General features: G+C 39.9%; 2 protein-coding genes across 3 annotated transcripts in view; one reads left to right on the top strand and one right to left on the bottom strand.

The window, feature by feature from the left end:
* Window positions 1-2,847, top strand: part of LOC127437565 (transmembrane protein 178B-like) — an 8,636-nt gene extending 5,789 nt beyond the window's left edge. The window contains exon 5 of the transcript XR_007896578.1: window positions 2,113-2,847. The gene's annotated coding sequence lies outside the window, so the exon portion shown is untranslated. The remainder of the gene's footprint in view (window positions 1-2,112) is intronic.
* LOC127437564 (CCR4-NOT transcription complex subunit 4-like) overlaps window positions 38-22,613 on the bottom strand; it is a 23,378-nt gene continuing 802 nt past the window's right edge. Inside the window, exons 2-13 of one of the 2 annotated variants that reach the window (XM_051692559.1) lie at window positions 19,956-20,178; window positions 16,139-16,336; window positions 13,316-13,402; window positions 13,100-13,201; window positions 12,796-12,921; window positions 12,491-12,612; window positions 12,051-12,260; window positions 11,849-11,906; window positions 11,498-11,753; window positions 5,333-5,755; window positions 4,657-4,884; window positions 38-1,767 (exon numbers count right to left, since the gene is read on the bottom strand). In XM_051692559.1, the coding sequence (XP_051548519.1) occupies window positions 1,466-1,767; window positions 4,657-4,884; window positions 5,333-5,755; window positions 11,498-11,753; window positions 11,849-11,906; window positions 12,051-12,260; window positions 12,491-12,612; window positions 12,796-12,921; window positions 13,100-13,201; window positions 13,316-13,402; window positions 16,139-16,336; window positions 19,956-20,129 (2,286 nt within the window). In that variant the 5' untranslated portion in view covers window positions 20,130-20,178 and the 3' untranslated portion in view covers window positions 38-1,465. The remainder of the gene's footprint in view (window positions 1,768-4,656; window positions 4,885-5,332; window positions 5,756-11,497; window positions 11,754-11,848; window positions 11,907-12,050; window positions 12,261-12,490; window positions 12,613-12,795; window positions 12,922-13,099; window positions 13,202-13,315; window positions 13,403-16,138; window positions 16,337-19,955; window positions 20,179-22,613) is intronic. The other variant, XM_051692560.1, reaches the window with a different exon arrangement.

Raw genomic sequence — 22,613 nt, 5'->3', positions numbered from 1 at the left:
GGTATGCAATGTCAGAAAAATGAGAATCACACAGAGCCACTGAATACTCAATTTTATTTAAGATTTCATTGTTCCAGACCAGCAGAAAAGGGGCCAATTCTTCTCTTTTAGCTCTTTGTTTTCATATTAAATGATCTCAGCAGCATGTTAAACCCAAATGCTGGACTACATTGATTTTTTTCCTGAAAGAATGAGTGATTGCATTTGATAAATACTGTTTAGTATGGCCACATGGATGAGAAAAAGGATCAGAAATCATTTGAAGGCCCTGGAATGGCTAGATGTTAGTGTGTGCCTGTCATTACTCCAACACTCTCACTGGCTTAACATGTCTCCTTTTGTGTTACCATCACCATCCTTCCAAAGGTTCCCGACTCAATACTTGATCCATACTTTAAGTGAATGGCTTTTTCTACAGGCGAGCCAATAAAGACCACACGAAAGGTCTTGTTCTCCTCTCTTCATGGGAACGAAGTTACTATATAAAACCCGTAGTGGCATGCCAGGTCTCACACACCCATCCTTCCACAAAGATGCTTGATTTTTAACAAGTTGGCTTTTAGACAAGCCCCTAAGTCCATCTGGACAGTGCTCCACCCTAAGATACAAAGGTAGGGTAGTATTCTGTCCCAAGGAGGACCAGGGTCCTGTGGCTCTGTTCCATATAACATCAAGTATGTTAGAAACAGTTCAATATATAGAGTGTGTCTGTAACTACCCCCCACCCCATTTCCTTTGAGTGGTGGCAAGACCTACCATATGAGAAGTGTAAATATTCACAGTATTAAATTACAATCGGTACCTTGGATGGAGTGACGCCAACCAGACATGTTATTCGGTTAAGCACATTCTTTTTAGCCATTATTAGTCACATGTACACATCAGTGCTCATGTCATTTCACGTCTCTGACTTCTTGAAGGGATAGTTCACCCTAAAATAAAAATTCAGTCGTAATTTACTCACCCTCATGTTGTTTCAGACCTGTGCGAACACAAGGTAGAATATTAAGGACTGAAAGCTGGAGTTACCTTTCACTTTCATTGCATCTTTTTTTCATACAATAAAGGGGATGACAACTGAGGCTGTCAGTCCACAGGTTCGAAATAACATGAGGGAGAGTAAATTATTACAGATTTTTCATTTTTGGGAAATTATCCCTTTGACATTCCAGTGTCGGACACCTTTTGCCCCCGGAATCATGTGTGAAAGTGTGTATATGTTTGTTAGGACCCTCAATGTCTCCCAGGCCCCTTCAACATCATCATTACCCTACACTGGTGGTGCAAGTCATACAGAGATTTATGTGTGCCTTCAAAACAAACTGACAAGAGATAAACAAATCCTGATAGGTAAGGGATGGAGAGATAAAGGGTAAAAAGACAAGAGCTTGTGTTACGTTATTAATGGAAGGGGTATATTTGCAGTTTCATGTTTTGATGCAGTTAAGTTTAGGTGGGGTTGTCTTTAGTGACGGTCAATACCGGCACTCTGTAGGATGTCTGTGGCGGTCTGCGCTTGGGGTCTGAAGGCTGTCTGAAAGCCTGGAGGTGGGGAATGGAACTGACTGGGGTTGAGTGTGGGAGGGGGAAGGTATGGGGCCCAGGCAGCTCTATGTAGGGAGAGGTGGGCCGCGTGAGGGGGCTGGGGCAGTGCGCTGGAGCTGGGAGGGCCGTCCATCTCTGTGAGGGCCTGCAACGACTTGAGCCAGTGTGGCGGATTGTCATCGTGAAGACAGTCCAAACTGTTGCCTGTGGATGCTGGGATACCTAGAGTTTAAAAATGGGCATAAGTGAGACAAGAATGTGGCAGAAGCACACACAAGAACAGGGTTTACAACAGTAGTTGCATTGCAGGTCTGTTCTTACAGGGCCACAGGAACAAAAGAAATGGAAAAAAAACAATGCTAAATGCAAATAATAAAATGCAACTAACACTACATAAGGCTGGACAGGAAGATTAAATATTTTGGCTCCTAAATGTCTTTCAAATGAATTTAAATTAAAAAATGTATTTTATTTTTGCTGTCAGTAGTCAGTAATTTACCACACAAAACATATTGTGGTTGCACAAACTATGTTTTTTATATTTCTTTTATCCCCTTTTCTCCCCAGTTTGGCATGCCCAATTCCCCAATCTCACTAGGTCCTCGTGGTGGCACAGTTGCTCACCTCAATCCAGGTGGCGGAGGACAAATCTCAGTTGCCTCCGCTTCGGAGACATTCAGCCCGCGCATCTTATCACATGGCTTGCTGGGTGCGTTACCTCAGAGACTCAGCACGTGTGGAGGCTCAAACTATTCCCTGTGATCTCGGCGCACAACTTACCACGTGCCCCATCGAGAGCGAGAACGACTACATCATGATCACGAGGAGGGTAACCCCTGTGACTCTACCCTACCAAGCAACCTGGCCAATTTGTTTGCTTAGGAGGCCTGGCTGGAGTCACTCACCACACCCAGGATTCGAACTTGCGACTCCAGGGGTGGTAGTCAGTGTCATTGCTCATTGAGCTACACAGGCCCCTGGCACAAACCATGTTTATGGTATCCTCGCTGCAAGTGAAGCTATATTTAATGTATTTTGGGCCTTTTTGTATTTTTTACATTTTTGAGGATGAGGTGATGTAAAGCAACCTGTCTATGTTGGCATCTTCGTAATTTGGCTATTTTCTACGAACTGATGAATTTGCACCAAAATACTGTAGAGTTTGATTGGACGTGTGGCCTTTGACTTCAATTAAAGATATGAAAAGCACTTTGTCCCCCAGTTGAAAAGTTGAGTAGCCTATTTAGTTTGCTAGCCCAACTACAGTGCATCCGGAAAGTATTCACAGCGCTTCACTTTTTCCACATTTTGTTATGTTACAGCCTTATTCCAAAATGGATTAAATTCATTATTTTCCTCAAAATTCTACAAACAATACCCCATAATGACAACATCAAAGAAGTTTGTTTGAAATCTTTGCAAATTTATTAAAAATAAAAAACGAAAATAAATCACATGTACATAAGTATTCACAGCCTTTGCCATAACACTCAGAATTGAGCTCAGGTGCATCCTGTTTCCACTGATCATCCTTGAAATGTATCTACAACTTGATTGGAGTCCACCTGTGGTAAATTCAGTTGATTGGACATGATTTGGAAAGGCACACACCTGTCTATATAAGGTCCAACAGTTAACAGTGCATGTCAGAGCACAAACCAAGCCATGATGTCCAAGGAATTGTCTGTAGACCTCCAAGACAGGATTGTATCGAGGCACAGATCTGGGGAAGGGTACAGAAATATTTCTGCAGCATTGAAGGTCCCAATGAGCACAGTGGCCTCCATCATCCATAAATAGAAGAAGTTTGGAACCACTAGGACTCTCCTAGAGCTGGCCGCCCAGCCAAACTGAGCGATCGGGGGAGAAGGGCCTTAGTCAGGGAGGTGACCAAGAAACCGATGGTCACTCTGACAGAGCTCCAGCATTTCTCTGTGGAGAGAGGAGAACCTTCCAGAAGAACAACCATCTCTGCAGCACTCCACCAATCAGGCCTGTATGGCAGAGTGGCCAGACGGAAGCCACTCCTCAGTAAAATGCACATGACATCCCGCCTGGAGTTTGCCAAAAGGCACCTGAAGGACTCTCAGACCATGAGAAACAAAGATTGAACTCTTGGGCCTGAATGGCAAGCGTCATGTCTGGAGAAAACCAGGCACTGCTCATCACCTGGCCAATACCATCCTTACAGTGAAGCATGGTGGTGGCAGCATCATGCTGTGGGGATGTTTTTCAGCGGCAGGAACAGGGAGACTAGTCAGGATCGAGGGAAAGATGAATGCAGCAATGTACAGAGACATCCTTGATGAAAACCTGCTCCAGAGCGCTGTGGCCCTCAGACTGGGGTGAAGGTTCATCTTCCAACAGGACAACGACCCTAAGCACACAGCCACGATAACAAAGGAGTGGCTCCGGGACAACTCTGTGAATGTCCTTGAGTGGCCCAGCCAGAGCCCAGACTTGAACCCGATTGAACATCTCTGGAGAGATCTGAAAATGGCTGCGCACTGACGCTCCCCATCCAACCTGATGGAGCTTGAGAGGTCCTGCAAAGAAGAATGGGAGAAACTGCCCAAAAATAGGTATGCCAAGCTTGTAGCATCATACTCAAAAAGACTTGAGGCTGTAATTGGTGCCAAAGGTGCTTCAACAAAGTATTGAGCAAAGGCTGTGAATACTTATGTACATGTGATTTTTTTTTCCGTTTTTTATTTTTAATAAATTTGCAAAGATTTCAAACAAACTTCTTTCACGTTGTCATTATGGGGTATTGTTTGTTTGTAGAATTTTGAGGAAAATAATTAATTTAATCAATTTTGGAAAAAGGCTGTAACATAACAAAATGTGGAAAAAGTGAAGCGTGGTGAATACTTTCCGGATGCACTGTATATATGATTATATGTTAACAAATGTGCATATTGTTGGGCATATTTGCAGTTCAGGCTAATATTAATACATTTCAATGTTTGATTTTTGGGACATTTTTTGGGACTTTTGTGCATTAAACAATTTTGGTACTGTGTTGGGTTGCCATTTGATGTTCAATGTAAAATCTGGGTCCTGAAGCAAAACCAGTTGAGAATCACTGGTTTTCCAAACTAGAAACAGCACCTGTGATAATGGCGGGGTCCATCCAACTGGCCGTACTTTCCCAGCTGAGGCTGTGTGAGACTCTAGCCGTGCCTACTGGCACCCCAATGTGATTGACACTGGAAGTTGAGGAAGAGGAGGAGGTAGAGTTTGGGAGGCCTCCAAAGTTGATGTTGATATTTGGCAGGAGTGCTCGCAGTCCATCCTGCCACTCTTTCACATTTATGCTTTCCAACGAGCCATTGTTTTCTGGAGAGAAAGAACATGAAAGAGAAATTAGAATTGAACTTTTGGTACCTTTAATTCAACATAAAAAACAGCAATTTGCAACTCATTTTAATACCGTAATGTGCTGCATTTCCGAATAAAATGGGATATTCAACTTTGGAGTTGATTTTATCCATCTTGGTTTGAATGGATTGGGAAAAGTGAGAGTAATATACCAGAATGAAGCCAGGCAGTTAAAAATAAGAGGGCTTGGTAATGTCAACCAAAAAGTCGTAATAGACAGGGTGCATTTTCTTTCTGTGGAAAAATGTGCACTGAGGAATTGTGCACAATCAGACCAGAAACTAAAACACTGGCAAGGAGGCAGCTTAGCTTGTTAGCTTATTCTATATATACTGTACAGGTTCTTGGAAACTAAGGCAAGAAGATTCAAATTTAAAAAGGGCCTGGGGCAAAAAAGTGGCATTACCTGATATAGGAATCCCTCCAAGACCAGTACTGTGGTGCCGGGCCGGCATGCTCAGGTCTAAGAAATGGCTGTGTGCGGCCGTGTGGTTCAAGTGTGTGAGGTTATTGCGGGTGGGGAGGCCCATCCAGGGGTGGCGTGTAGCCGTGTGTTGAGGCAGGCTGAAGGAGTTATAGAGGCCTCTGTGCTGGAGATGAGAAAGGCGCTGTTGGCCATTGGGGAGGCTGGTCTGGTGGGTAGAGGGGTTGGGTGAAAGATGGGAGTGCTCCTGGACTGACAGCTCTTTCTCTATGAGGTCGGCCAAGGCCTTCCGTGTGATGTCAAAGGGGTCGAAGCCAAGGTCATCGTCTTGCTGCTGCTGTTTGACCGAAGAGCCAAAACCGAAGGCCGCCTGCCAGTCAGTGGAGGACGACACAGGTATGGTGTCTGCAACAGGGAGAGGGAAAAGGCAAGAGAGAAAACCAAGTTACAGAAGCTATAGGACAATCTGAGTAGCAAATTTTGTATAAATAAGGGATGCACAGATACAGAATTCTTTGGTGATTTAGATATCTGATAACTAATGAAGGCCGTTATTATAAATGTATACTGTTTTGCCTATTTTTAAATAAAAAATTCAGTTCACGCCATGTAAAATCTGTGCAGTATAAACGATGGATAACTATTTAGTACATTTTATATCTGGCATAGAAAAATGTCAAACATTATTTCAATTATATATAAAAAAAAAGCCACATTAAAACCACCTGCCTAATATTGTGTAGGTCCCCCTTGTGCCACAAAAACAGCGCCAACCCGCATCTCAGAATAGCATTTTGATATTATATTCTTCTCACAACAATTGTACAGAGCGGCTATCCGAGTTACCTTAGACTTTGTCAGTTCGAATCAGTCTGGCCATTCTCTGTTGACCTCTCAACAGCGTTTCCGTCCGCAGAACTGCCACTCACTGGATGTTTTTTGTTTTTGGAACCATTCTGAGTACATTTTAGAGACTGTTGTGCATGAAAATCCCAGGAGATCAGCAGTTATAGAAATACTCAAACCAGCCTGTTTAGCACCAACAATCATCCATGCGATTATCTAAACAGCCAATTGTGTGGCAGCAGTGCAGTGCATAAATTCAGGCAGATACGGGTCAGGAGCTTCAATTAATGTTCACATCAACCATTAGAATGGGGGAAAAATGTGATCTCAGTGATTTGGACTGTGGCATGATTGTTGGTGCCAGATGGGCTGGTTTGAGTATTTCTGTAACTGCTGATCTCCTGGGATTTTCACGCAATACCTCTTCCAGTATCTGGGGGGGGGGGGGGGGGGCTACTCCCAAAACAATACAGAGCAGGTGGCGCAGCTGTAAATACCTATAAAACTGAGATCTGGGAATCCAAAAATGATGAACCAAATCTCAAAAGATCTCAACACTCCACTCTCATATAGGTCACCAAGTGTAGTAACCCCCCTCACAATCCACTCTGACCTGCAGAAAGGGGACTTATTAATACATAATGTAGGGTTCAGCCATATGCTGAGGCAACATTTAAATAAATGTCTGAATTAAACACTCTGGACACTTTTGTCCATACTGAGTGCAAATGCGAGATAACGGGGTGTAACTTCTCCGATTAGTTTGATAGAAAGGCTTTGCAGTGGCAAAATAGGGGCAAGAACCTCCTGTTCAATATAAAACCAGGGAGGGGCTCTTTCAGGTGGAAGTGACCAATGGGCCAAATGTCTGAGACTGAATGCATAATAATAAAACAAAATCTTAGGTAGGCCTAGCCCACCTTTGTCAATCGGTCTATGTAACTTATTGAAATGTAATCTGGAACGCTTACCATTCCAAATGAAGGACTTTGCTATGCTATAAAATTGCTTGAAATAAGAGAGGGGGACATCTACAGAGAGAGACTGCAGCAGGTAGTTGAACTTTGGAATACAATCAATTTTAATAACAATAACCTTCCCAATAGATAAATGTAATAAAGTCCACCTGCCCACATCACTCGAAAACCTTTTTATTAAAGGGTCAAAATTAACAAACTAAATCAGACAAATTTGCTGGGAATAAAATGCCCAAATACTTAATGCCCTGTTTAGACCACTGGAAGGCACCTGGCTGGAAAGCCGTTACTGGGCAATACGCTGTCCCTGGAAAATCATCTTCCCTTCTTATCACGGCTGCTAATGGTTCCAGGACAAGACAGAACAATAATGGGGAAAGAGGCCAACCCTGTCGGGTGCCCCTATCCAGAGTAAAATAATCTGAAAATAATCAATTTATTTGTACCACCGCTACCGGGTGTCTATAAAATAACTTAATCCATCCAATAAAAGTATTCCCGAACCAAAATATTTCCAAAATCTTAAAAGATAATCCCATTCTACCATAACAAACACTGACCACATAATATTGATGAAACGCCTAATGTTATTCGAAGAGCTGCATCCCCGAATAAACCCCACCTGATCTATATGTATAAGAGATGTCATAACTTGATTTAATTGGTTAGCCAGAATTTTTGACAACATTTTTACGTCTAGCCGGATCAGGGAAATTGGACGGTAACTCTTACACTTGCTTGGATCTTTGTTCTTTTTTAAGGATCAGACTGATCCGAGCTTGTTTCATGGCTAGCGGAAGCTTTCCATTCTTTAATGATTCTGTATAAACTTCTAACAATTCTGTAGCATAAGATCTAAAAAATTCAGCGGCAAAACCATCTGGCCCCGGAGCTTTACCTGTAAGCAAAGCATTAATTACCTCACCAAGCTCTTCCAAAGTTATCTCAGAATCAAGAGACTTTTTTTGCTCAGTCATCAGTTTAGGGAGATCTAATGGTTCCACAAAGTTTCTAATATCTTCATCAGTAGACGAGGATGTGGAACTATACAGATCAAGATAAAATACTTTAAAAGCATTATTAATATCAACGGCCGAGGTAAATATTTCCCCACCAGCAGATTTCACTGAGGGAATGGTAGAAAAAGACTCTCTCTGCTTTATGTATCTAGCCAAAAGCTTCCCTGCTTTGTCCCCCGACTCAAAGTATGACTGTCTTGCCCTGAATAGCCAAAACTCCACCTTCCGTGACAAAATAGTATTATATCTGTATTTCAATCGGGTCAATTCTCTGAGGCCATCAGACGACATTCGGCGCTTCAGCTCTGCCTCGGCACTTTTAATATTCCCTTCCAACTCCACGAGTTCTCTTGCTTTGGCTTTTTTGGTGAATGATGCACACTGTATGATCCGGCCCCTAAGAACTGCCTTAAGTGCCTCCCAAGCCATGCCCAGAGAGGATACTGAGGACCAGCTGGTCTCCATATAAACATTAATTTCAGCCTTTAACATTTGTTGAAAATCATGATTTTGCATAAGGGATACATTAAAGCCCCAACTATATGATTTCTTTTTCTCCATATGTGGCAACACCTCTAAACTCACCAGGGCGTGATCTAAGACTAAGATGTTTCCAATTGAGCAATGAACAACAGATGAAATGAGGGACTTAATTTATCTTTAATCTGTTTAAGACATTTGAATTGTAGATGCTTACTTATCAATGTAATGACTCCCCTGCTCTTACTTGAGCCAGCACTAAAGAAAACATGTCCACCCCATATCTTCCCAAATTTCTCAGCTTCTTGCGGGGAAAGATGCATTTCTTGAAGAAACACTTTATCATATTTCTTATGTTTAAGAAAAGAAATAACCTTCCTTCTTTTTATGGGGTGCCCCAACCCAATCACATTCCATGTGGAGAGGGACAATCCACTCATATTAACATTTGACATATTAGAAAAAATAGACTGTGTGTCAAAAACAAAATTATAAAGACTACATTCCAACATTAGTGTAACAATCAAACCCAAACCTCCCCCGAACCAAGCAAACAGAAAAAGAAAAATGTGCACATTAACCCCGCGCACGACAGCGTCAACTGGCGTCCATCCCTCTAAACTCAAACAGTGCATGCATGCCTACGAGAGTCCCCGTGACAACTTTCCCATCGGATTGCCCAAGTCCGGTGTTTCTATACAGATTTTGTGAGACAGAATTACAAAAATTATCTATAAAACAAACTCCAGCCAATAGGCGGAATAAACACAAAGAACATGTAGATATATCCACATAACTGTTCCTCCATAGAACAAGCTCTAGCCACTAGCAGAACCAGCACAAAAAAAAAAAAGAAAAAAAGAAAAAAAAACAAAGGTTCAGTTTCCTTGGACAGTAAAACGAATGTTCAGTAAGCCGGCCCATTTGACCGATAAATGAGTGCAACAAAATACCCAATCACTCCAATGTCCTGCAAGAGATTGTCCCAAACAAACTCCAGGCCACAGGAGGCATAAGCACCAAAAACGTGCAGATTTATCCAGAAGCTGTACCAAAGAAATTATATTACACAAAACAAACTCCAGCCGCTAGGCGGAACCAGCACAAAAAGAAACAAAGGCGGCGCCCAGTTTCCTCGGGCAGTCGAGTGCATGTTCAGTGATTTAGGCCCACTAAACAACAACATGAAAATCACCAAAGGGCTTACTCACTCCAATGTTTTTATGAAGGGCAGAGCTTGCTGTGGGCATGTAAATTCTCTATGGCCATCCTTAGCATCTATTCTCAGCTTGGCCGAAAACATCAGAGCAAACACGATCTTCCGCTGATGTAATAGATTCTTGCATTCCTTGAATCGATCACGCTTCTCTCTTGTCGAATTCGCAAAGTCTGGAAACAAGAAAATGCTGTGGTTCTCCCAAGAAAGCTTTCCATTACTCCTCGCCTCTGGTAACAAGATCTTTATCGGATAATCTCAGATATTTGGCCAGAATTGTTCAGGGCCTGTCTCCCTCCACGGATCTGCAACTGGGACCCTGTGAGCTCGCTCGATTTCCAGCTTATGGCCTGATATGTTGAGCAGACTCGGGAAGAGCTCGTCTAGGAATTTCAACATATCTCTGCCTTCTTCATGCTCAGGAATTCCAAAATTTCGGATGTTGCTTCGTCAATTACGATTCTCCAAATCCTCCAGTTTTTCCCCAAACGCGCTGCAAGTCTGTCTTGGTCGCAAGCGGATTAGCAGCTAATTCCCTCTCTGATGACTCCAGATAATCGATCCGTTTTTCGACGTCCGACAATCTTGTATCCAACTCAGAGAATTTCGCCTCCATGGAAGTAATCGATCGACGTATTACAGCCAAATCCTCCAAGTCTGCGATGACTTTCATCAGCATTACAGACATACTGGACAGCTGACGCTGAATCTTTCCTGCTGCACCATCCAAACCGAATCCCTGGTCTGTGAGCCTGTCTGGGGTATCAACTTGAACACATAAGTGTCTTTTAATATCTCCAGAGCCCGAGGATTTTGAATTCTTTGACATATTATCTTCATAAAACATTTAAGAATCAGGGTGTATCGAATCTCACCGGTTTATGACATAAAAATAATTAAAAACTAGCAAAGTGCGCAGAGATCGCCACTCACACATCTGACCCTTGCATGGCGTCATGTGACTCCCAGTAACCGTTTATGTTAATCACTCATGGGAAGAGCATTTAGGCATTTTCCAAACTGCAATTTTTGCACCCTTGAAGGGCACTGTGTGAAGGGGACACCACTCAAAGGGTCGTTCCATACTAAAGTAAGAAAATTATGTTTTTCACAAAGGGCCCTACCGCAGGACTGTTAGCGAAGAGTAGATTCATACAGCGTTACCATGCTCCCTTTAGAATGCCCACATCAAGAGCTCTGTCCTTTGCATTTCCGCATTCACCAATAACGCTCGCACCGCGTGATAAATGTGTATGTGTTGTTGCATGACTCAATAATGTGCATTTCCAACTCAATAATGTGCATTTCCAAGATTTCACTCATAGCTTTAGCTCCACAGTGGAAAAAATTTCCATTTATTTCTGATTAAAGAAAATCTCTAGGTTTCCTCACACACTCGAGTCTGCCATCTTCGCAGATGTTTTTTCCCATCTGCGTGGAAGCAACATCAGAAGTGCGTGGCTTAGATGGAACAGTGCTCATTATCCATTGAATCGAGAGCTTGTGAATAAATTTGGGGAATTCTCTACTGATCCCCAGCCCTATTTGGCTCCAATAGAACTTGCATATAAACTTTAATAATCCTTAAATTCCAACTACATGTGCCTACCTGAGGTGAAAAGGCTCTGTGGTTCTGGAGTCATGGGCCAGTCTGAGGCTCCCTGTGGTGAACTGGAGAAAGGGGGCAGGCCGCTGGGAATGGGGTTGGGATGCCTGAAATTGCTGTTGTCTGAGAAAAGTGACTGAGACTCTGCTGCTGCCCCCTCAAAAGGTGAGCGTGCTGTGAGCTCAGCCACACTGATGGGCATGACGAGACTGGGTTTGGTAAGGCCAGGTGGAGGAGATGGGGAATCGCTACTGGATGTCTGCCAAACCAGAAAGATACAGAGAGATGGAGCAAAACCAAAAAAATACCACCTATTCTCAGAGATTAATATACTTTTTTTTTTTGCAATTTTACCTGTGATATAGTTTCCCCATTTCCTATACTTATGGGTTCTGATGGTTTGTCAATTGGACTGAAATGAAAGCACAGTGTAAGATAAGCATACAATGAAACACTCATTCAACTACAAAGAAAGAGAGTGGTGTCATATGATACAAGTCAATGGATACTGTCGCATTTTAGAGAAATCATTGGAGAGGCCTCTGCAGCACCACACCTGTTTGGCTCTAAGGCTGAGGGGAAGGGTGGGAGGCCTGTGCTCAGATCTGTGACCTGTTCAGGGTCTTGTTCATCTGGAGTCATGTGATCCGAGTCTGTTAGGCAGTCTAAAAGAGGAGAGGACTTGCGATGCTCTGTGGGTAAACCGTTTACCATTTTTCCATAGCCCTGTAATGATGGCCACCCTTCTTTATTGGTGCTATTGGGTCTGGGAATAAAATAATGTTATAAGTTAAAAATGGGTATCATAACTGACACAATGTTCATAACTAGCTTCTCAAACATGTTACTTTTACATGTTATCTTTAAAATTAATTACATTTTTTTAAGAATAATCAAATAGTGCCAATATCATGACTGATATTTATAAATCTGGTATTAATATGGTTTTCTGACTGGGTCTGTGCAACAAAATGGAAAATTGGATTAGAAAAACACCTCTGAGTTGAGTTGGGTTTGCTTTTTGACTTCTCTCCGCATGTTGAGATCTGTAAAAAGTTGGGGTTCAATTTGTAAAGGTCTTGGAGAAGTTTTTGCTCATACTCTTGATGTTTCCCTGCCTAAAAAAAAAAAAAAAAGAGCATATGTGTAATATCCAGATGGAAAAACAGGGACTGCACACCTAATATTATAAATGTATTTTATTTCTTACATTTATGTGGCAGGAATAACAACAAATATCAAGAAAATAACTGGTAAAAGCTCTGAATTAATTGTTTTGAAGTCTAAACATGAGCGCTCACCTGCATCTCTTCTTTTGTAAAACTAGCTGCTTCATCCCCCAATTCATGTAAATACATGCAGTCCGGTTTAGGACACTGCATGCTTTTGAGAAAATAACTGCAGTACTTTGTTGTACCTAAAGAAGCCTTTGAGACAAAAAAGCAACAGACATAACACTTCCAATAACAAACAACTTCAAAGTTATAGTAGACACAATAAATATTCAATCAACAAAATAATACACTTAAGTGTCATGACACTTCTAAGAGACACTCAAACACAACTTTATAAAGAAATGACAGTTCTGTGATGATTTGTGCTTACCTTCAGTGTTCTACCATCCACTATGACATTGTTTACGCACTGTATTGCTCTAAGGGCGTCCTCTGAACGAATGTAAGTTACATAGGCACTGGCACTAGGACCCTGTGGAGTTAAAGATAAAAAACGTGGGGGTGGCCAGGCTTTTATACTAGGTGCTGCTTACATATGAAGCATATACTGTAAAGTTTCAAAATTGAGACAAGTGATTTTTCTTACCTGTGAACCTGCATATGACGTGCTGTTATTGATGACAACTTTATGGATTTTGCCGAACTTTCCAAAATATTCTGGACGCTTTAGAATCTAGAAAATGTGTAAAGAAAAGGATTATTCTTCAAGCAATTTATTGCTGTAACCAAGCTTTCTAAAATTCAATGATAACATAATGATGTAATGTTGCTGCCTTGATTTAGAGTCTAAACACTGAGGTTTTACTCTATTGATAGAACATTGTAAAATTAATAGTTCCAGTCAGTACAGTACAGCTATGAAACCCCTGTTCATCTAGTTACTACCATAGAGGCCAACCGTTAACCTTAGTTTACAAGTCAAGGATTTTATCATCAAGTGGAAAAATGGCACGTAATGAATTTACTTGATAACATTATTAAAATTTGTATCCTTGATATTTTCATTATATGGTAACCATAAAAAAATAAATAAAAAAAAACTCTGATTCATGTCATGGCAAACAACACCCTATAGCCATGACTATATTCAAAATTTAGCACAGCCTCTCGTATTGCTAAAGTGAACATGAGCCACAAGACACTATGCTGAATTTATTTGGTTCATCTTACCATAAAATCAAACTGTGAAAAGACTGTGCAACTCTGAGGGAGGAATGTGTGAGAATTTTCAGCAAAATGTAAATGACCCAGTTTTAATGAAAACTCTCTATTTTTGTAATAATCTAATTTACCACCAATAGGGAGTGTTACATTTATTGCTGATTTAATATAGCCAAAGTAGGCAGCTGACTTTGCATGACCGATGATTAAAATATACTCAAGTTTATTCTAGTGGTTCATATCGATCCCAATGTCTATTCAAAGGGATAATAATACAAACAACTGAACAAAATTCTTCCACTTCCATTTAATAAGTTGATTAACTTCCTACATTTCATGAAGGCACTAGAAGAGACTACAAATCTAAGGTGTACTAAGTGTTCATAGATCTTATTCAAGATGAAGGGAACAATATTTAATTGTTCGTAAATGAAAATGAGGCTGTGAGGGATAGATGTACAGTCTGTTCATAAGTTGTACTGTTTAACACTTTGGAGTTGATCGTTAAGCTGACAAAACTTTAAAAATACGTCATCCCAAAACAATTCAGAAAACACGGGTTGTGACATTTAGACCTGATCCACAATACTTAGTACAACCCATTAAACCGATATCATCCATCCCTCACAGCCTTGGTTTCAGTCGTGGAAAATTAAATATAGCATCAACATTGACTAAGGTCTATAACGGTGTTACTTGCACCTGATATATACTAAGTTTACAGTAATATTCATATGGATTCTATTTTAATAATTACCACTGTTCCTGTAGCATAACTAGTAGAGCATGGAGCTTGCAATGCCAAGGTCATGTGGTTTGATTCCCAGGGAACACACTGATTATATGCAGTATATATACCAATCATACACACTGGTGGCCAAAAGTTTGGAATAATATACAGTTTTAGATGTTTCGGAAGGAAATTGGTACTTTAATTCACCAAAGTGGCATTCAACTGATCACAAAGTATAGTCAGGACATTACTGATGTAAAAAACAGCACCACCACTATTTGAAAAAAGTTATTTTTGATCAAATCTAGACAGGCCCCATTTCCAGCAGCCATCACTCCAACACCTTATCCTTGAGTAATCATGCTAAATTGATAACTTGGTACTAGAAGATCACTTGTCATTATATCAAACACAGTTTAAAGCTATTTGGTTCGTTAAATGAAGCTTAACATTGTCTTTGTGTTTGTTTTTGAGTTGCCACAGTATGCAATAGACTGGCATGTCTTAAGGCCAATAAATGGCAGAAAGAAACAGCTTTCTATAGAAACCTGTCAGTCAATCATTGTTTTGAGGAATGAAGGCTATACAATGCATGAAATTGCCAAAAACTGAAGATTTTATTCAAAGGTGTACACTACAGTCTTAAAAGACAAAGGACAACTGACTCTACCAAGGACAGAAAGAGATGTGGAAGGCCAGATGTACACCAAACAAGAGGATAAGTACATCAGTCTCTAGTTTGAGAAACAGATGCCTCACATGCCCTCAGCTGACAGCTTCATTGAATTCTACCAGCTCAACACCAGTGTCATGTACAACAGTAAAGAGAAGACTCAGGGGTGCAGGCCTTATGGGAAGAATTGCAAAGAAAAAGCCACTTTTGAAATAGAAAATCAAAAAGAAAAGGTTACAGTGGGCAAAGAAACACAGACATTGGACAACAGATAATTGGAAAAGAGTGTTATAGATCTTAACCCCATTGAGCTTTTATGGGATCAGGTAGACTGTAAGACAGCCACATCTATGGCAAGTGTTACAGGAAGTGTGGGGTGAAATGTCACCTGAGTATCTGGACAAACTGACTGCTAGAATGCCAAGGATCTGCAAAGCTGTCATTGCTGCACGTGGAGGATTTTTTGATGAGAACTCTTTGTAGTTTAAGTTCTGACATTTTTTTTCAAATTGTAATAGTAATTTTTCACGTTATTAATGTCCTGACTATACATTGTGATCAGTTGAATGCCACTTTAGTGAATAAAAGTACCAATTTCTTTCCATAAGAGCAAAACCTGTACATTATTCCAAACTTTTGGCCACCAGTGTATGTATGTATATATATATATATATATATATATATATATATATATATATACACCATGAATGAACTGTAACTCACTTTAGTTAGAAGCATCTGCCAAATGCATAAATTTAAGTGTAAAATGTATTACTTAAACTAATCATTATATAAAAAAGCCAAACTAACAATGACAGTCTATGTCAAATGGGAGCAATCACCTCTGCATCTGCGAGCCTTTGAGACAGGCCCACTACAAACACCAGGTTCCGCTGCACCACGCGGACGCTGGCCAGGTGCTTGCGGTTCTCCGTCACCTTCTGTTTCTTTTCATTCTGCTTCTGCTTTTTCTCGTTCTTTATCCTCTGGATTTCCTCTTGTGACAGCGGCTTGTATACTGCCGGATCCTCCGGGTAAGGCTACAGAACACAGAGTCAGTTACCTCGCTTAAACCCCTGTCCTGAGAGGTAGCATGCTTAAAGAACTCTGCAAATAGGTCAAATTATCATGCTGACACTGTGAGAGTGAATGAAATGAACTACATTTGGTTAACACTTGGGAAGTGCAGCTTTCCAAGTAAGTAGTAAAACTGGCTTTAGCCTAAGCATTGTATAACCAGGCTTGAGAGTAGTGATAGATTGATCAGTCAGGCTGCTTAATCAGTCAATATTTCATCAACATCAGTCAATGATAGTACTCAGCTGCCATATCAAAATAAGTGGTCATTGCATCATTAAATTGTATTATATTATTACGTATACTATATTAGCATTTTATCAGAAATCAGCCACCCTGCTCTTTAAATATCAGTATCCACCATTTAAAAACTCATATCAGCAAACTGATACTTGTTACAATACAGAACAAGGTCAGTTTCTCATTCACAGAGTTATGTTGCTAATGGTGACCCAATGGCTTAAAAACATAAGATACACGCCCATACGGAATCTGTGTATGCAGATTTCTGTAAATTTGGGACTTACATTGTTCACAAATTTCCCCCCCTTGTGGTTTACAAAATATTTTAGCTAATTTGATTATGCTTTCAGCAGCCATTAAACGCCTTTTCACACAAAACACGAATTTTTGTCGCGATCAACAGTTTGAATAGAAACAATTGATTTCTATGGTACCACTCACACCAGGAGTGAAGATTCTGACAAAGCAAGTTTTTTTAATGGCGAGTGTATCAATTTTATTTTCTTCGTCCGGCGATGAAATGCCCCAACCAAATGGGTCATTGAAAAATAAAGTTGTCCAAGGTGATCTAAAAGAGAAATCTTTTAAAATGTAGTTAATAAAACACGTGTCAAATGTGTAGAATTGTAATCTGTGTGTCCAATTTGGTTTCATAATTTTTTATTTTCTCCCCAATTTAGAATGCCCAATTCCCAATGCGCTCTAAGTCCTCGTGGTGGCGTAGTGACTGAGACTGTCAATCCGCGCATCTTATCACGTGGCTTGTTGAGCGTTATCGTGGAGACGTAGCGCACGTGGAGGCCCATGCTATTCTCTGCTGCATCCATGCACAACTCACCACGGGCCCCACCGAGAGCGAGAACCACACATTATAGCGACCACGAGGAGGTTACCCCATGTGACTCTACCCTCCCTAGCAACCAGACCAATCTGGTTGCTTAGGAGACCTGGCTGGAGTCCCTCAGCACGTCCTGGATTCAAACTCGTGACTCCAGGGTTGGTAGTCAGCGTCAATACTCACTGAGCTACCCAGGCCCGGTTTCATACATTTTTAAATGTTATCATAAAATGAATTTAATGACTTTAAAAATGTCAAGTGCTGTAACCCAGTGGTTTTCAAACTTTTTGATGCCAAGGACCCCCAAATATGTTGATTCCCACTGCGAGGGACCCCCTTCCTAAAAAATAACGACAGCTGTATATTTTCATGTATAAAGACCCATTGATACTGTGTGAGAGAAATATTAAGCATGGAATAATGAAGACAGCAAGTTGTTTGCAAAATTATATAATTGGTACATATGTATCATTGTATCATTGTACTAAAGCCAAAAAGAATTATTAAAACATTGTCATACACTGAATACTTTTACTTTGTATTTAGTTTTTATGTTGGATGTATAAATCTCAGGAGAAATTTTTTTTCAGTTCAATTCAAATTTATTTGTATAGCGCTTTTCACAAATAATATCTTCCCAAAACAAGTTTACAGAGAATACTGTCTTGCAACACCATTGAGAAATGTAAAAGGCTGTAGTGAGTGGTGAGGAGAAACTATGACTGTCAAAAGAATTTAAAAAATCACAAATAATCTGATGATTTTCAGCAAGTCTTTAGAAATCATACGGAAAAATTAATAATGTCAAATATGTACAGTATATGTTAACTTTTTAAAATCTATTTTTAAACAATATTTTACTCTATTTTTCCCTGCACATTTTCACAGACCCCTTAGTAGGGCTGCAACTAATGATTATTTTGATAATCGATTAATCTAACAATTATTAGAACGATTATTCGACTATTCTGCGATTATTGCAACAATTAATCATTAGCACTTAACCGATTATTCAGCTTGTGCCCCGACTTAAAAGATTGAATAAAATGTGCTTACTAACAATAAAGAGGACAAAATCATCTTTTAAAAATACCTCTAAATGACATTCACTGAATTAAAGGGGAAAAAAATACTTTTTATTAAGTTTAATTCAGTAAAGAAATTCACTGCAAAAAATTCTATTGTTATCAAGTGTTTTTGTCTTGTTTTCCATTTAAAATAGTCTAAAAGTCCTTAAAACAAGATACGTTTAATTGAGAAGCAACATATAAGATATTTACACTTGCTTTAAGAGAATGTATCTTAAATATAAGTGTATTTTGTATATGTGTATTTTTCACTTGGTTATACTTCTGCGTGTGCAGTAAAGACAAAGTATACATATATTCAGGATCTATTCTCTAAAAGCAAGTCTAAATATTTTATACGTTTATTCTCAGGTGAATGCATCTTTTTTTTTTTTTTAAAGGATTTTTAGATATTTTAAAATATTTGTATTTTTAATGATATATACAACATTCTCAAATAAAAAAAATGTCTTCTGCAGTATAGTTCCTAAAGTAAATGTACATTGTTTTAAAGGAGTTTTAGATTTTTATATTGGAAAACAAACCAAAACAAAAACAAATCAAAAATGTATTTTGTTGCAGTGTATAATGGGGCGAAGACTAACCTCACTCACCTTTCTGTTCACTTCAGTCCATCTTTAACTCACACACACAAAAAAAACTGTCTCTTATTAATAAAGCTGCGTATTGCTAATTTTCTTCACGATAAGAAATGCACAGTGACATATTATGATTCAGTTAGTCACAAGCCATCACGTTATAATTTAGCTGCATTAAGTGTGTGCGCTCGAGGGATGAGCGTCCCCACGACAGAGTGTGCCTCAGTCGGATGCAGTTTCAATCTCTCCCCCTTAGATCGGAACATTAACGCAACTCTAGAAGAGGTGCTGAACGCCTAGAGAAATGACAGTTTCGGAGCTTGTAGTTATTTACATGACCTGCTTCCATATTATTCTAACTTTATTAAAGCTATAACGCATTAAATATAACTGCATTTAAGATGTAATGCCGGGGTGTTTCCTTTAAAGAGCTCCGGCTCCGCTTATTCCACAACGAGAGTGCTTCTCTATTTACTTATTTGGTATTTTTGTATAATTCCCTCATACTTTGCGATCTACATCACCTGAAGCTGTTTGGAAAGTTTAGAGAGCATCTGGACTGTGAGCTGTGTAATTCTTGCTCTTCTCAGTCAGGCGCGAGCTGCAGTGATGCTCTTGCGCATCATCATTAGAGTTTAATGTGATCTCATGTTATGTTAAATGAGATCAAACGACTATTCGACAACGAAAAACGTTGTCGATAACGTTGACTAATCGTTTCAGCCCTCAGAATGAGCATCATGTCACTGACCCATTTGCAAATAGCTGAATAACAACACATGAAGTCACAATCACCAGAACCATTTAAGCTCGAAGAAACTTTAAAGGTTTCTACCTTTCTGCAGGCAGGGCAGAGGCCGTTCTCATCTGTACGGATACGGTGCCAGCAGAAACGGCAGATTTGGTAGCCACAGGTGCAGGGGAAAAAGTTGACATCGTCAATCTCCAGAGGTTCCATGCACAGTGGGCACTCCATTGGATCTTCTTTCAGCTCTGGACTGCAGGACATCCTATCACACAGCAGGTTCAGGAGAGACTCAGGCTGGTTGGCCAAGGGGCTGACGCAGAGTTAGAGGAGAGACAGAAATGATGTGGGAATGAGGTTCAGTGGAGAGGTGAGATTTGTTTTCTAAGGCAAGCTTTTAAGCATGTGACAGCCCGGATGATCACAATGCTTTAAGAGAAGTAACTGGCTGGAGAGGATGTACTACAGAGGGACTAAAGCTATTGTCCATAAATGCCTTTGGTAATGCATTAATTTATTTACAAATTACAAGCAGTCTGCTCAGAACACATTCTATTGCCATGACAAATGAATGTGGTAAGCTGTCATAGTAAGAAGGTTTATACTATTAAGTTACCAGAGGGTCCATTAAACCTATTTATAGTATTATCATTACCAAATGATAACAGTCTATTGTGGCATTGCTTTACATGCTATGTATTGGGTTTACAAAAAAAGAGCACTGGGTCACATAAGAAATTTGCACATGCAAGGATCACAGTAGCACCTTTTAAATACAGCACATAACATGCCTAACAGCCTTGTTTTCGATCACAAAAAATATTCTACAGTGATTATACTGTATGTACATTGACTTTGGGCTTTCATGGTGTTAATTGATCCTGAAATTTAAGTTCATTTTCATATTAATTCCATTGTATTAATTAACACTGTAGATCAACTAGGGATGCACCAATCCAGGATCGTTATCGGCTCCGATACTGACAGGATCATGTATCGGTGAATCAGTCTGATGAGAATTTTATATATATACAACACGTAACATATATAATATCCACTTATAAGATAAAAAATGCAATATCTAGATTGAAATACAGTACTGTGCAAAAGTTTTAGGCGCTTGTGAAAAATGTTGCATAGTGAGTGAGGATGTCTTCAAACATAATGAAATAAATAGTTTTCATTTATAACTTAATGTCATACAAAGTCCAGTAAACATAAAAAATCTATATCAATACTCGGTGCGACCACCTTTGCCTTTAAAACAGCATCAATTCTCCTAGGTAGACCTGGACAGTTTTTCTTGGTTGTTGGCAGACAGGATGTTCCAAGCTTCTTGGAGAATTTGCCACAGTTCTTCAATCTATTTCGGCTGTCTCAATTGCTTCTGTCTCTTTATGTAATCTCAGACAGACACGATGTTCAGTGGGGGGCTTTGTGGGGGCCATGACATCTGTTGCAGGGCTCCCTGTTCTTCTATTCTAATCTTTTCTATTTGCAAAAGTAATGTTTGGGAGTCTAACATTTATATTTCCTATTGACACTCTGAAGCTGAAGATATAAATAACCATCTTAAGACAAATGCTTTTGTGAAACATCTTTTGTGCCTAAGACTTTTGCACAGTACTGTATGTCTACTTCAAATAAATTATTATTACCACACCAAGGTTATATTCAGAATTAGTGGTTGACTGATATATCGCCAAGTTGAATGATATTCAGAATTTTTTTTTTGGGGGGGGGGGATTTTTCCCCTTTTTCTCCCAATTTGGAATGCCCAATTCCCAATGCGCTCTAAGTCCTGGTGGTCGCATAGTGATTCGCCTCAGTCCGGGTGGCAGAGGACGAATCCCAGTTGCCTCCGCGTCTGAGACAGTCAACCCGCGCATCTTATCACGTGGCTTGTTGAGCGCGTTGCCACGGAGACACGGCGCTTGTCGAGGCTTCACGCCATCTACCGCGGCATCCGCGCTCAATTCACCATGAGCCCCACCGAGAACAAACCACATTATAGCGACCACAAAGAGGTTACCCCATGTGACTCTACCCTCCCTAGCAACCGGGCCAATTTGGTTGCTTAGGAGACCTGGCTGGAGTCACTCAGCATACCCTGGGATTCAAACTAGCGAACTCCAGGGGTGGTAGCCAGCGTATTTTACCACTGAGCTACCCAGGCCCCCTTTATTCAGAATTTTTTAATTATCGGCATCTGCCGATAAATTTTCCAGTTTTAAATTTATATCTTTTACAAGTGAAAGTTTTGTGTGAAATTTAGTAAATATAGCACTTAATAAGAGTTTATTCATTTTTTTAACAATTTTATGTTTTTATTATTTACTATATTAAATTATGTGATATATCAGCATTGTATCAGCCTATCGGCCACATTGCTTTTTGGATATCGGCATCGGCCATTAAAAAAAACCCTTTTCGGTCGATCACTATTCAGAAAAAGACTACATTATTTTTAAACTTTGATTCAGTCTCAGGTTTATCTTACGCTGGCATAGCCTAAATATCACAACAAACGCATTTTTTAAAAATATGTCGCTGATACTTTATTAAAATGTACACTAGAAAGTGTAGAAAAAAATGTATATCAGCATTATGTTTTTTCCCCCTACGACAGCGTAAATAAATCTCTCTCAATCTTTCACATTTGTCCAGACAAAAACACTACTGTGTAAATGCTGCCATACGCCAATATTTAAATACGTACACTTCGGCAGAGCCTGTTTCTGCTTCAAA

The sequence above is a fragment of the Myxocyprinus asiaticus genome, chromosome 48 (genome assembly GCF_019703515.2).
Source record: "Myxocyprinus asiaticus isolate MX2 ecotype Aquarium Trade chromosome 48, UBuf_Myxa_2, whole genome shotgun sequence".
Lineage (NCBI taxonomy): Eukaryota > Metazoa > Chordata > Actinopteri > Cypriniformes > Catostomidae > Myxocyprinus > Myxocyprinus asiaticus.
The sequence above is the reverse complement of the archived record's forward strand: the minus strand, read 5'-3'. Positions and strand labels throughout refer to the sequence as shown.